Source organism: Mobula birostris, chromosome 13, assembly GCF_030028105.1.
Source record: "Mobula birostris isolate sMobBir1 chromosome 13, sMobBir1.hap1, whole genome shotgun sequence".
Classification (NCBI taxonomy): Eukaryota; Metazoa; Chordata; class Chondrichthyes; order Myliobatiformes; family Myliobatidae; genus Mobula; species Mobula birostris.
In genome coordinates this window covers 12,187,686-12,201,884 of record NC_092382.1, presented here as the reverse complement: position 1 = coordinate 12,201,884, position 14,199 = coordinate 12,187,686, and the positions used below count along the sequence as shown (strand labels likewise).

The following is a 14,199-nucleotide window of genomic DNA, read 5'->3' as shown; positions in this document are numbered from 1 at the left end:
ACCTGCTCAGACTGTGGGAAGGGATTCACTGAGTCATATCAACTGAAGGTACATCAGCGAGATCATACTGGGGAGAGACCTTTCACCTGCTCAGACTGTGGGAAGGGATTCACTCAGTCATATCGACTGAAGGTACATCAGCGAGTTCACACTGGGGTGAGGCCGTTCACCTGCTCAGACTGCGGGGAGGGTTTCACAAAGTCATCTGCTGTAGTGAGACACCAGTCAGTTCACACTGGGGTGAGGCCATTCACCTGCACAGTGTGTGGGAAGGGATTCACTCAGTCATCTGCTGTACTGAGACACCAGTCAGTTCACACTGGGGAGAGGCCATTCACCTGCTCAGTGTGTGGGAAGGGATTCGTAGAGTCATCTCAACTGAAGGTACATCAGCGAGTTCACACTGGGGAGAGGCCGTTCACCTGCTCAGACTGTGGGAAGGGATTCACTCGGTCATCTCATCTACTGAAACACCAGTCACTTCACACCAGGGAGTGACCATTCACTTGTTCAGTCTGTGGGAAGGGATTCAATTGGTCATTTCACCTGCTGACACACAGAGAAATGGCCGTTCACCTGCTCTGTCCGTGGGAAGGGATTCATTACGTCATCTCAACTGAAGGAACATCAGCGAGTCCACACTGGGTAGAGGCTGATCACCTGCTCGGACTGTGGGAAGAAATTCTCTCAGCCAAATCAACCAATTGTGCATCACTGAGTTCACACCGGGGAGAGGCAGATCACCTACTGTGAATGTGGTGAAGGATTTGTGGTGGACATGGACTGTGCCTTTAAATGAGAGAGAGAGAGAAACTGTCTACAGTACTGCTGCCTGCTTCTTGGTTGCCATGGTGAGAGGGAGGCGGAGTTATGTGATGGACAGTTCGATGTTCACAGTTGCTTGGTTGCCATAGTGAGAGAGAGGCGGGGTTATGTGATGGACAGTTCGATGTTCACAGTTGCTTCTTGGTTGCCATGGTGAGAGAGAGGCGGAGCTATGTGATGGACAGTTTGATGTTCACAGTTGCTTCTTGGTTGCCATGGTGTGAGAGAGGCGGAGTTATGTGATGGACAGTTCGATGTTCACAGTTGCTTCGTAGCGAGTTTATTTAAGCAAGGTCAGATGACTCTCCCAGAGACACACAGTGGGACACCGGTTACGGCGACCGGTCAGTGAAAAGAGGCCAGTGACAGAGGAGTCACTGGGTGGAACTTTCGAGTGCCCACAAGCGTGGGTTGAGGATCGATCAGGGTAATTGATCAGTGGCTATCGCGGTGTGTGTAAGGGCTGACCCTGTGGAGGCTACCGGTGTGTCTACCCTTGCCTGGGTGGTAGTTTACCCTCGAAGACGGTCCCCTTAGTGATAAGCTGCGTCTGGCTAACTCGAGAGTGGACTCGGAGCCTGAGGACGGAAGATCAACGGTATCTGTTCACTCGTTCTTCTCCAAGTGTGGTTTTCACCTTGGATTACAAATACCTTCCTCACACACACCAATTCCGTGGATTGAACTGAACTTCCTTACATTTCCATCGTAAGACTTTAACTCTTGCCACCCAAGCTTTAACGAGTTTGGGAATTGTATTTACACACATATAGATGTGTAACACTGCTGACTTTTGATTTACCTGGTTTAAATTACTATATTAAGTAGTTACTAATAAACAGTGGTTTATAATATCAAAACCAGACTCAAGGTGTGCTCTATTGCAGCTGGTTCATTTAAACTGTTGCTTTTATGTAACATAATTGGGGCCTGCGTCCGGGATATGAAGAAATTGGTTGGGGGCTGAATTGATTGATTAATGATCGATCTGATTGGGGAAATCTCCTTTGATTTGTTTGAGTGGAAGATCAGCAGCAATGGAGGTTGATGGGTTTCTGACAAAGCCAACCCCTGAAGCATTGGATGGCGCAAAGAGGGTTGTGCTGTTGGAAATTGCTCACAAGTTAAAACTTCAGGTGAGCACTAAAATGAGGAAGGCTCAGGTACAGACATTAATAGTGGAGTGTTATGTATCTGAGGAAGTGTTTGACGGAGATGTGTTGGAAATGTTTGCTGAAAGTAAACCTACTGTGGCTGAGCTGCAGCTCCCGTTAGAAAAATTAAAAAGGGAGGCTGAGGATAAGCAAAGACAGCATGAGTTACGACTAAAACAGTCCGAGGCCGAGGAAGCGGACAAACAGAGGGAAGAGGCAGAAAGACAGAGGTGCTTCGAGGTGGAGGGATGGCCACAAGGAGGTTCAGTGCCAGATCCTGGTGACAAGTTTAGTGCCAGTCGAGAAGTTAAGTTGGCACCTCCATTTGATGAAGCAGAAGTTGATAAGTCCTTCTTGCATTTTGAAAAAGTGGCTCAGAATTGAAGGTGGCCGAAAGACAGCTGGGCTGTTATGTTACAAAGTGTAATTCAGGGGAAAGCCCAGCAAGCGTATTCTGCCCTAACACTTGAAGAGGCAGCTGATTATGACTCAGTGAAAGAGGCTGTGCTCAAGCCTTATGAGTTGGTTCTGGAGGCTTACAGACAAAAGTTTAGAGATTTGAGGAAATCTGGGAACCAAACGTATGTGGAATTTGCCAGTGAGAAGTTTGTGTACTTCAGTCGTTGGTGTACCTCCGATGGGGTAAATGGGGATGTTCACAACTTGAAAGGGTTGGTTTTGATCGAAGAATTTAAAAGGTGCGACCCTGATGAGATGAAGACGTACCTGGATGAAAAGGATGTTGCCATTTTGCAGGAGGCTGCTAGATCAGCAGATGAGCTTGTTTTGACCCACAAGGTTAAGTTTACCTCGGGTGAGAGCTTCCAAGAGAGTAGCTGGGATGACCAGGGTAAACTAGAAGTGGAAGCTGGGACTAGTGATGAAAGCCTGGAAGAGGAGGCAGTCCCAGTTGCCTGGGTTCAGGTTGTTGAAGCATCTGTAAATCCGCAGGATGCTGAGCATTGTGTTGAAGCTCAGTTAAAACCTGAAATGTGTGATTTGGTTGGAAAGGAATTCAGTCCTTTTGTGAAGTCTGGATTGGTTTCAGGACCTTTGACCTTGCTGAGGGAACAGTAGTTTGATGAGAAAGTGCATGTTAGTCTGCTAAATCATGTTTTTGGAATTTGAAAATAAACAAGTTGTTTCCCATGATGGGGGAGTCTAGTACGAGAGGGCATGGCTTAAGGATTGAAGGGTGCCCTTTCAGAACAGAAATGCGAAGAAATTGTTTTAGTCAGAGGGTGGTGAATCTATGGAATTTGTTGCCACGGGCAGCAGTGGAGGCCAAGTCATTGGGTGCATTTAAGGCAGAGATTGATAGGTATCTGAGTAGCCAGGGCATCAAAGGTTATGGTGAGAAGGCAGGGGAGTGGGACTAAATAGGAGAAAATGGATCAGCTCATGATAAAATGGCGGAGCAGACTCGATGGGCCGAATGGCCCACTTCTGCTCCTTTGTCTTATGGTCTTATGGTCTAAGTTTGTGGTTTTGAGAGACAGGGCTTGGAGACTTCTCAAAACAAAGTGGAGTGTTATTTTGACCAGGGGAGACCATCTGCGGATGTTGTCATGGGAACATATGGAACAAAAGGTCTTGGGGAATGGAACAAATGATTTGTTTGAAATTTGGGTTGAGTATCGATCCAGGGTATTGATAAGTGACTCTCACAAGCAGGCACACAGTGGCAGCGGGTGGAAGCCGTTGCAGAGAAGGGGAGAGGAAGGTTTGAAAGAAAGAACAGAGTGACAAGGCATCACTGTTTGGACTCTCCCAACAGCCCACAAGGGTGGGTTTGGTTATTGATTCCAGCGAATACGAATGTGTGATTGTCACATAGTTTGATCCACTGGAGTGGGTGTTTCTGGTTAGGGGACACATTTGTGAATACCACTTCTGTTTTACCCTTTCCTGGGTGTGGTAGTTCAGTGGAAGACGGTATCCCTGTGGCAAATCACTGTTGAAGTTACTTCGTATGTCATGGAACTGGACAAGTGCCTTTCACGTTGTGTGACTGGGGCAACCCTGTGGAATCTACCCGTGTGTGTTACCCTTGCCTGGGTGGTAGTTCCCCCTGAACACGCTACCCCTGTGATAAGCTATCTTTTGGTGATGATGCATAAGTGGATTCTGGTTGAGTAACCTGTGGTCACCACTTTGGGATTACCTGTAGCTGAATTCGGGTGTGGTATTGTGGTAACCACGTGTTGAAAGGATATTCCGTGAAGATCACTGTAGGAGATACCTCGTGTGTGGATCTGGGAACGACAGAGATAAAACCTGCAGCTATTTTTATCCTGTTTATCATTGAGGAAAACAATGTAATTGCCTTCTCTCGACATTCACCTTTGGGATACAAAGTAGGGCTCTCAGTACCATTGACCTCTGTCTTGGGACTGCCGCAGGTGAAGTTTCACCGAAGTCTCACTTGAAGTATGTGTCTGATATGAAGAAGGAGCTGCAAAGGGCTTATGAGCTGGCTGGGGAGGCAGCTGCCAAGCAGAATCGGAGAAATAAGAAGAGGTGTGACCAGAAAGTGAAGTTCTCCCAACTCCTGCCGGCAGACCGAGTCCTCGTAAGGAATTTGGGATTTCCTGGGAAGCACAGGTTGGCTGATCGCTGGTCGGACACACCCTATCTGGTGGAGAGTCAGTTGCCCGACTTACCGGTTTCCAAGTGCGGCCCGAGGATGGGAAGGAACCGGTCAAGATTCTCCATCGGAATCATCTGTCGCCCCTGGCGTGAGATGTACAGGTGGAACGGGAGCCCCAGGTGCCGGCTACAACCAGTACTGGGACTCTGCGTCCACGTGGGATGGAGGAAGAGCCCACACCGGGAGAGACGGGCCCGCTCAGAGGGGGATGATGACTCGGACAATTGGTGCATGTGGCTGTTCGCTGAGGCCCCCGTGATGGAGGGGGAAGCTCCTGGCCCTTCCCCCACTGGGTTACACGGGGTAAGGGGGGCTACTGATGGACCGTCAGGGGTACCACAGGCGTTGGAGAGGATGATGTGGGGCCCGAGTGAGAGATAAAGGGTTCCGAGGTGCAGAGGGGTTTGGGTGACCGCTCGCAGGAGGGTTTGCCTCATCGTTTCTATGAGTCTCCTGTAATGTCCGAGGTGGAGGAGTTAGAGGAGGAAGTGCACAGGTCACAGAGAAGTAAGGACCCCCCCCCCCCACATAGGTTGGCCTTGATACGCCCAGGGAACAGGGTGTGATCTCCACTGTTTCGGGGGGTTATGTCACTGCTCTCTGCACTTGGGTTGGGCTCTGTGTTTTGCAGGAAGGGTTGGCAAATTATCTGAGCGTCATGAGGGCATGACTGAATTCGGTGGGGGGAGAATGTAGGGCTCTCAGTACCATTAATTGTGGTGTTAGCTGTTGAGGCTAACAGAATGGCTTCTCTGTAATGTTACTTAATGCTGTCATGGGTTTCTGTAGCTGAAATGTTTGAGTTAGATTATTTAGATTATGAGGACACTCAGTCCTTGTTTATTGTCATTTAGAAATACATGCATTAAGAAATGATACTATGTTCTTCCAGAGTGATATCACAAAAAAAAAGGACAAACCAAAGACTAACACTGACAAGACCACATAGTTATAACATATAGTTACAGCAGTGCAAAGCAATACCATAATTTGATAAAGAGCAGACCATGGGCACGGTAAAAAAAAGTCTCAAAGTTCCGATCGACTCCCGATAGCAGGCGGCAAAAGGGAGAAATTCTCCCTGCCGTAAACCTCCAGGTGCTGACAACAGCCGATGCATTGGAAGCATCCGACCACAGCCAACTCTGAGCCTGTCCGAAAACTTTGAGCCTCCGACCAGCCCCTCCGATACAGCCTCCTGACCACCATCCTCTGCCGAGCGCTTTACCCCGCCCCGGCCGCCGAGCAGCAAGCAAAGCCGAGGATTCTGGGCCTTCTCCTCCAGAGATTCCAGATCACATGGTAGCAGCGGCAGTGAAGAAGGCATTTCAGAAGTTTCTCCAGATGTTCCCTGTGCTCTCACGTCTGTCTCCATCAAATCAGGATTGTGCACAGCACCCGACTTGACAGATTACAGGTATCACCACCAGAGTGGCTGCTGCACACTGCGTCACACCGCCATCTTCTCCTCCTCCTGCCGATATGGGTGGAACTAATCACTGGAGAATTGTTATGCTATCTTGTATGTCTGAGCTGAGCGGGAGTTCGCCATCTTTTTCAGGAGGCGAGCGAGGAGGCCGGACATGTGAGGAGCGGACAGTGGTTCCAGGGTGACGGATACTGGAAGTCGGCGGTTCGGACGGTGGCCGAGGGCTCGGAGGGTCATTGTGGATGGAACTGGAGGTGTGAGCTCTAACGTATTAAAACATTATGTGCACAGACTGATAAACTTACTGCTTTGGTGCCTTTAGATTATGTGTTTCTACTAACCCATCACTAAGAAATAACAAAAACTGTAATTACTTACTCGCCTTTGGTGTATTGTCTGATATTTGTGTTGGGAGCGTTACACCGTATTTACACCGAAGTATTGCACTGGTGGCAGGGCAACAGCAGTTCACCCTAGACGAACGGGGGTAAATTGGGGCACAGACATTACACAAACATCTCTCATCAATTAACCTGAGGATTGAACTGAACTTCCTTACATAACATTGCTAACTTTTGATTTGCCTGGTTTAAGTTACTATATTAAGTAGTTACTAATAAATAGTGGTTTTTAACATTAAAAACAGACTCCAGGTGTGCTGTATTGCTACTGGTTCATTTAACCCGTTACGGGGTACGTAACAAGCTTCTCCTTTTCTAATGTCAGGATTCAACGCTCCATGTGTGTATATGCAATTGTGATAAGAAATACAGACCAGAAAACTTAAATGAGAGGCCTACTCAGAAAAATGAATCATCACTATGGAAGAAAACATTAACCAGTGGAATGAGTATGACCCTCCATCGGAGACATCCCAACAATCTGAGCAGAGGAGATGTTGACAAGGAAGCATCGAGCACTTGACTGAGAGTTGGAGACCTCTTCCCAGAAACAGAGGGGTTCCTTGCAGAAATACAGGACAAGGTGGTTAAGAAAAATAAGAAAAAAATCAAAACTACATGCAAACGTTGTACAATACAAACAAACAAGGCAATAAATGCAAGGAATATCAAGAGAAATCAGACACAATCCAACACATTCCAGGATCCTGCAGCAGTTGAACTCAATTTGATTACAATCAAGTGGCAAATATCATTCACCAGAATCTTGCTTTAAAATACAAACTTATGAATGACCTTCATCACTTCATTAAGGCAAAATATATTCGAGCCTGATCCAGTTTTAGAGTCAAAATCTCACAAAGTATATGATAATCAGTACATTATTTCAGATAGGACAATCCATAATAACCATCCGAATATAATATTACAGGATAAACAAGCAGGAACAACTCCCTCAATAGATATAACCATTCCCACCACACACATGTGCCTCGACCAGTGGAGCACCTCACACGGGGATCTTTTTTTTTTTAATTACTTTATTTACAATTTTCAATTTTACAAAGACAAAATGTATTGAAGATAAAACAATACCAAGGAAATACAGTACCAGGTGGAGCACGGACAAAACAAATCGAAAACAGAAAACAAAAAGGCTGCCAGACAATTTACAAGATTACTTAAATAAACTTTCAGAAAAAGAGTGGACACAATAGTAACATCACGGTTTCTCTGTAGCAGAAATGTTTAGGTTATGACTGGAGATAACAGGGTTTTGGAGTGCGGGGCTATCCAATGACAGAAATGTTCTCTCTTGTGAGTCTGGAAGAGAGATTTTTGTGGTCTTTTGCTGGGGAGAGATGAGAAGACGCGAATGGAGAGAGTGGGCTCTTTTTCTTTTTGTTTTCTTTACAAACCCTATAGTCAAAGTCAGAATTATAAAGCTCCATCGTTCAATCACATATTGTGTACTGTTTGTTATTTCGGGGTACTGATTTGTAACAGGGGAGACATCGCACAGCATCCACCCAAACGAGATTTCTTAAGCTTGGCTGGGCTGGGGGGCTATCACCCCCTATATTAAGCTGCTAGCTGAAGCGATAGTTACATTCAGCAAGATGACTGAGTGAATCGCTTCCACATTCACAGCAGGTGAACAGCCTCTCCCCAGTGTGAACCTGGTAGTGTGTCATAAGGATAGATAACTGAATGAATCCTTTACCACATTCACAGCAGGTGAACAGCCTTTCCCCAGTGTGAACTCAATGATGCAGATTTGGTTGATTTGGCTGAGAGAATCTCTTCCCAAAGTCTGAGCAGCTGATCAGCCTCTAACCAGTGTGAACTCGCTGGTGTCTCTGCAGCTGAGATGACTGAGTGAATCCCTTCTCACACACTGAGCAGGTGAATGGCCACACCCCAGTGTGAACTGACCGGTGTGATTGCAGGTGAGATGACCGAATGAATCCCTTCCCACAGTCTGAGCAGGTGAATGGCCTCTCCCCGGTGTGAACTCGCTGATGTACCTTCAGTTTAGATGAGCAAGTGCATCCCTTCCCACAGACTGAGCAGTTGAATGGCCACTCCCCAGTGTGAACTGACTGGTGTCCTAGTAGCTGAGATGACAAAGTGAATCCCTTCCCACAGTCTGAGCAGGTGAATGGCCTCTCCCCAGTGTGAACTTGCTGATGTACCTTCAGTTCGGATGACCGAGTGAATCCCTTCCCACAGTCTGAGCAGGTGAACGGCCTCTCTCCTGTGTGAACTCGTTGATGTAACTTCAGTTTAGATGAGCAAGTGAATCCCTTCCCACAGTCTGAGCAGGTGAACGGCCTCTCCCCAGTCTGAATTCGGTGATGTACCTTCAGTTGGGATGACCAATTGAATCCCTTCCCACAGTCTGAGCAGGTGAATGGCCACTCCCCAGTATGAAATGACTGGTGAGCCATTAGGTCAGATGATCGAGTGAATTCTTCCCCACAAATTCAGCAGCTGACCAGCCTCCGCCCAGTGTTAACTGAATGGAGTGTCTACAGGTGGAAAGACCGACTGAATCCCTTCTCACACACGCAACAGGTGAATGGCCTTGTCCAGTGTGAACTTGCTAATGTACCTTCAGTTCAGAAGACCGGCTGAATCCATTCCCACTGTCTGAGCAGATGAATGGGTTCCTCCCTGTGTAAAATGACGGAATGCCAGTTGGTCTGATGATCGAGAGAATTCCTCCCCATAGTCTGAGCAGGAAGGATGATCGAGTGAATCCCTTGCTCCACTTCTTAAATATCTGGACAGAGACAGCAAAACTGGCGTGTTGTGTTCGAGATTCCAGTAGACAAATTCCTTGTCATTTTTAACCTGTAAAAAAAAAGATTTACAAAATCTATCAAACTGTGTTGGACAGCCTTTCAGATGAGGTCACTTCAGTTGTCAAGGTGTGATCTGGCATCACACTGTTACAGTGAAGTTCAACACAAGTTGGAGAGAGAAATCATCTTCTAACAGGGCACAGTGCTGGTATCTGGAATGATCATCAAATTCTCTGATGCTCTTCCTGTCTCTCTAAGAATGGGGCATTTCTGCCATCTCCAATCTATGACCTGGCTCAGTTTGACTCTCTCCATTGGTATTATTCCCTGTTCCCACTGAGCTACTTGGAATCCTGGCCCCATGGTAACTGAAACACTCACACAAATAGCCGGCAGTGCATTCCACGCACCCACCACTCTCTGTGTAAAAAACTTACCCCTGACATTCCCTCGGTATCTATTAACAAACACCTTAAAACTATGCCCCCTCGTGTTAGCCATTTCAGCCCTGGGAATAAACCTCTGGCTATCCACATGATCAATGCTCTCATCATCTTATACACCAAAAAAGGCTCCAACCATAAACAAGAAATTATACATTGCTTTGAGGATTTGGTAGAAGCATACAAAATTTTGAGGGTATAGATAGAGTAAATGCGAGCAGCTTTTTCCACTGAGGTTGGGTGGGATAACAACCAGAGGTCATGGGTAAGTGGGGAAGGATAAAATTTATCGGAAACATTTGGAAAAGCTCTTTACTGAAATGGCCATGAGAGTATGGAATGCACAAGTGGTGAATATCAGCTCAGTTTCACCATTTAAAAGAAGTTTGGATGGGAGCCTGGATGGTGGGGGTATGGAGGGCGATGGTCCCGGTGCTGTTAGTTTCATTAGACAGATTAAATGTTTCAGTGTTGACTAGATGGGCCAAATAGCCTGTTTCCGTACTGAACTTCTCAATGTTTCTATGACAGAGAAGATGGCCAAACTTGTTTGGAAGGGAAAAGGTAGGAGTGACAACAGAGTAGCAATGGCTGGAGCTTCTGGGAGCAATTCGGGAGCTGAGTGATCGATACATCCCAAAGAAGTGGAAGCATTGGAAAGGCAGGAGGACACAACTGTGGATGAAATGAGAAGCCAAAGCAAAGATAAAAGCCAAAGAGAGAGCAAACAGAAGAGCAAAAAATATGGGAAGCTTTTAGAAACCAACAGAAAACGACTAAAAAAAAGTTGGATGACCTCGGGGGTGGAATTATGATATTGTAGTCATTTAACAGTCTTGGTTGCACCCAACAGTCTGAGACATTTAGAGGAACAAAATATCCGGGGCCTCAATATCTTTTGAAAACCAAGGTTCCCTGCACCAGTTACCTTTCAACTTTTATTTTGCAGGCACGTACAATCTCTGCACCATCAAAATTTCACTTCTGAAGGCCTCCCACTTACCAAGTACTCCTTTGCCAGAAAATGCCTGTCCCAAACCACACTTGTCAGATCCTTTCTGAAACCATTAAAATTGACCTCTCTCCAAGTTAGAATCTCAACCCATGGTCCAGACCACTATTTTTCCAAATTTACTTTGAATCTCATGGCATTATGATCACCAATTGCAGTCACCAGCCCTGGATCATTTCCTAACAGCTTCTACATCAGGAATTCTACGAACTGATTAAGGGCACATTTGACAAACTCTACCCCATCTCGTCCTTTTACAGTATGGGATTCCCTGTCAATATATGGAAAGTTACTGAATCAACCTTTGTTTCTTGGCATGGTCTGCGATCTCTCCACAAATTTGTTTCTCTAAATCCCTCAGACTGTTGGGTGCAACCAAGTCCCAGTAATGGCTACAATATGATAATTCCCTGTCCTGAGCTCATCTGGCTTTCCTGCGATGCTTCTTGCATTGTGATATACACAGCTCAGCACATTCATCGCACCATGCTCAACCATTTGATCGCTGACTCTATCTGAGGTCTGAACAACATCTGACTGGTGTCAAGAAAACAAACTCTCCCTCTTTGTCACAAAAACAAAGGAGCTGATTGTGGACGACAGGAGGAATGGAGACAGGCTAACCCCTATTGACATCAATGGATCTGGGGTTGAGAGGGTGAACAGCTTTAAGTACCTCAGCATAAACATCACCGAGGATCTCACATGGTCTGTACACACTGGCTGTGTTGTGAAAAAAGCACAACAGCACCTCTTTCACCTCAGACGGCTGAAGAAGTTTGGGATGGGGCTCCAAATCGTAAAAACTTTCTACAGGGACACAACTGAGAGCATCCCGACTGGCTGCATCACTGCCTGGTATGGGAACTGTACTTCCCTTAATCACAGGAACCTGCAGAGAGTGGTGCGGACAGCCCAGCACATCTGTAGATGTGAACTTCCCACTATTCAGGACATTTACAGAGACAGGAGTGTAAAAAGGGCCCAAAGGATATTGGGGACCCAATTCACCACAACCACAAACTGTTCCTGCTGCTCCCATCCAGGAAACGGTACCACAGCAAAAGGACCAACAGGCGCCGGGACATCATCTTCCACCAGGCCATCAGACTGATTAATTCATGCTGATACAATTGCATTTCTATGTTATATTGACTGTCCTATGTACAAACTATTTATTATAAATGACTATAAATTACACATTGCACATTTAGACGGAGACATAATGTAAATATTTCTACTCCTCATGTATATGAAGGATGTATGTAATAAAGTCAATTCACCCTCCCCACTATCTGTTCTGTCATTCTGGCTCCCATTCCCCCTACAACTTATTTGAACCACATCACCCTCTCCCCACACTAGCACTAGCGAGCCTCACCACTGGGATATTAGTCCCCTCTCACCCCTTTGACTTTCCTCTGTCAGTGATCCCCCCGACAGTGTCTAAAGTGGGTCCACCTGTTGTTGTGCGGGACGGACACAAGATTACTCTGCGATGGCCATTTCACCTCATTCCCCTTCCCGACTCTCACCCAGTTTCCCGTGTCCCGCACCTGGGGTGTACCTCACCTCTCCTCATCTCACATGGGGGCAGAACAAAGGTGATTTTCTCAACAGCTGATGTCAAAGATTTTGTTCCCTCGGAGGGAAATGGAAATAAATCAGAAAGCGGACATTTACTTTGGGATTTGTTCCGCTTTGACGGAGAGAGCAATGCCAGGTTGATTCAGCGGGGTAACGCCCTCTCAGCTGGTCCGCCTCTACTATTGGTTGTAACCAGTGATTGACATCGCTTCGCACCTATGGGAATAGCGCAGCTCCTGAATCCTCTGTTGACAGCGGTGGGGAGGGTCTAGTCACGTGATTAGTAGCCCAGCCGTTAAACCGACAAAGCTCGAGCTCTGCAGCGCGCGGGTGACGTAAGACACGGCGCACGTGAGGGCAGATCTCGGTCTGGGGAGCTCATGTGTGACGTCAGGCGCGTGCGTGCACATGTGTGACGTCACCTGTAGGGGAGCGCTCGTATTTAGAAACACCTGAATGGACGTTTCTGATGATTTCGGTGGGACAACAACATTAATCACGGGTTTCATCACTGAATCCAGTGTTGTGAGATGTAAAGTCCCCTGTTATGTGTCCGGCTGTGCCGTGTTGTTGGTGGAGTGGGCAGCCTGGTGTTTGTCTCCATCGGGTCACAACACCAGAATTGCCAGCGGGGTCCACACACAGTGTATTAGTCAACAGAAAACCTCCCGTCCCTGCAGTCTCTGTCTCCTGGTAAACTCAACACCCTGACAATGTGGACCATAGACACCCCTTCCTCTCAGAGTCAGGGGATCAATCAGACAGCTGATCACTGAGAGGAATTATATTTATTGGTCATTAAAGTTCACCCAGATTGGTTTGGACGGATTTGATGTGGAGTTCGGGGTGTCACAGTGAAAGGGCCGGACGGCCGAACTCTCTCCGTTGTCCAAACATCCTTCCAGGTGAGGCGACACTTCACCTGTGAATCTTCCGGGGTCGCCCGTTGTGTCCGCTGCTCCCGATGCGGCCGCCTCGACACTGGTGACACCAGACCCTCCGCAGTTGTGCGGGGTCGGGTTGTTTTTATTGGTGGGGGGGGGGGTCGATGTTATTGTTCCCTTTTGTGCGGGAGGGGTGGGTTTTGGGGGTTGATGATCGGGATGCCGTTCTTTTTGATGTAGGGGTGGGCTGGGAGTTTGATTTTTCTCTCTGATCGACTTCCATGCTCTTTCTTTGTTTCGTGGCTCTGTGGAGGAGAACAAAAACTCAGTTGTTCACGGATATTTGCTTTGACAGTAAATTAACCTTTGAACTATCCGCTCCGAGCGGGACTTCCCGGTGTCCAAACATTTTCATTCCCATTCCCATTCCCGTCCCGACGCGTCAACCCATCGCCTCCTCTTGTGCCAAGGTGAAGCCACCTCAGGGTCCAGGATCAGCACCTTATATTCCGTCTGAATACTCCCTCCCCAACTCGATGGCATGAATATCGATTTCTCCTTCCTTTGAACAAATCTCCCCCTCACCCCTCCATCCCACTCCCTCTCTTCCTCTCTGACTTTTCACGTCCTCTCACCTGCTGATCACTTGTCTCTGGGTCCACTGCTCCATCCCTTTCTCCTGTTCTCCACTCTCGTCTCCTATTAGATTCTATTTTCTTCAGCTCTTGACCTTTCCCACCTACCTGGCTTCACCTATCACCTTCCAGCGAGACATTTCCTCTCCCGCCCCGATTTTATTCAGATATTTCCCCCATTGCATTTCAGTCCTGAAGGAGGGTTCAACTGGAAACATCGACTGTTGACTCTTTTCGATAGATGGTGCCCGGCCTGCTGAGTTCCGCCAGCATTTTGTTTGTGTTGCTTTGGATTTTCAGCATCTGCAGACTTTGTCGTGTTTGTGATTTACCTCTCCGTTGTCGCTCCAGCCTCCGGCCACTGGTGGCGCT

At 47.2% G+C, this 14,199-nt stretch overlaps 2 protein-coding genes across 2 annotated transcripts in view; both read right to left on the bottom strand.

The window, feature by feature from the left end:
• The window catches only part of LOC140208373 (NACHT, LRR and PYD domains-containing protein 3-like), a 164,817-nt gene that overhangs the window by 53,429 nt on the left and 97,189 nt on the right, over positions 1 to 14,199 (bottom strand). The window lies entirely within an intron of this gene.
• Positions 8,041 to 14,199, bottom strand: part of LOC140207810 (uncharacterized) — a 174,981-nt gene continuing 168,822 nt past the window's right edge. Inside the window, exons 8-9 of the mRNA XM_072276373.1 lie at positions 8,358 to 8,793; positions 8,041 to 8,052 (exon numbers count right to left, since the gene is read on the bottom strand). Of these exons, the coding sequence (XP_072132474.1) occupies positions 8,041 to 8,052; positions 8,358 to 8,793 (448 nt within the window). The remainder of the gene's footprint in view (positions 8,053 to 8,357; positions 8,794 to 14,199) is intronic.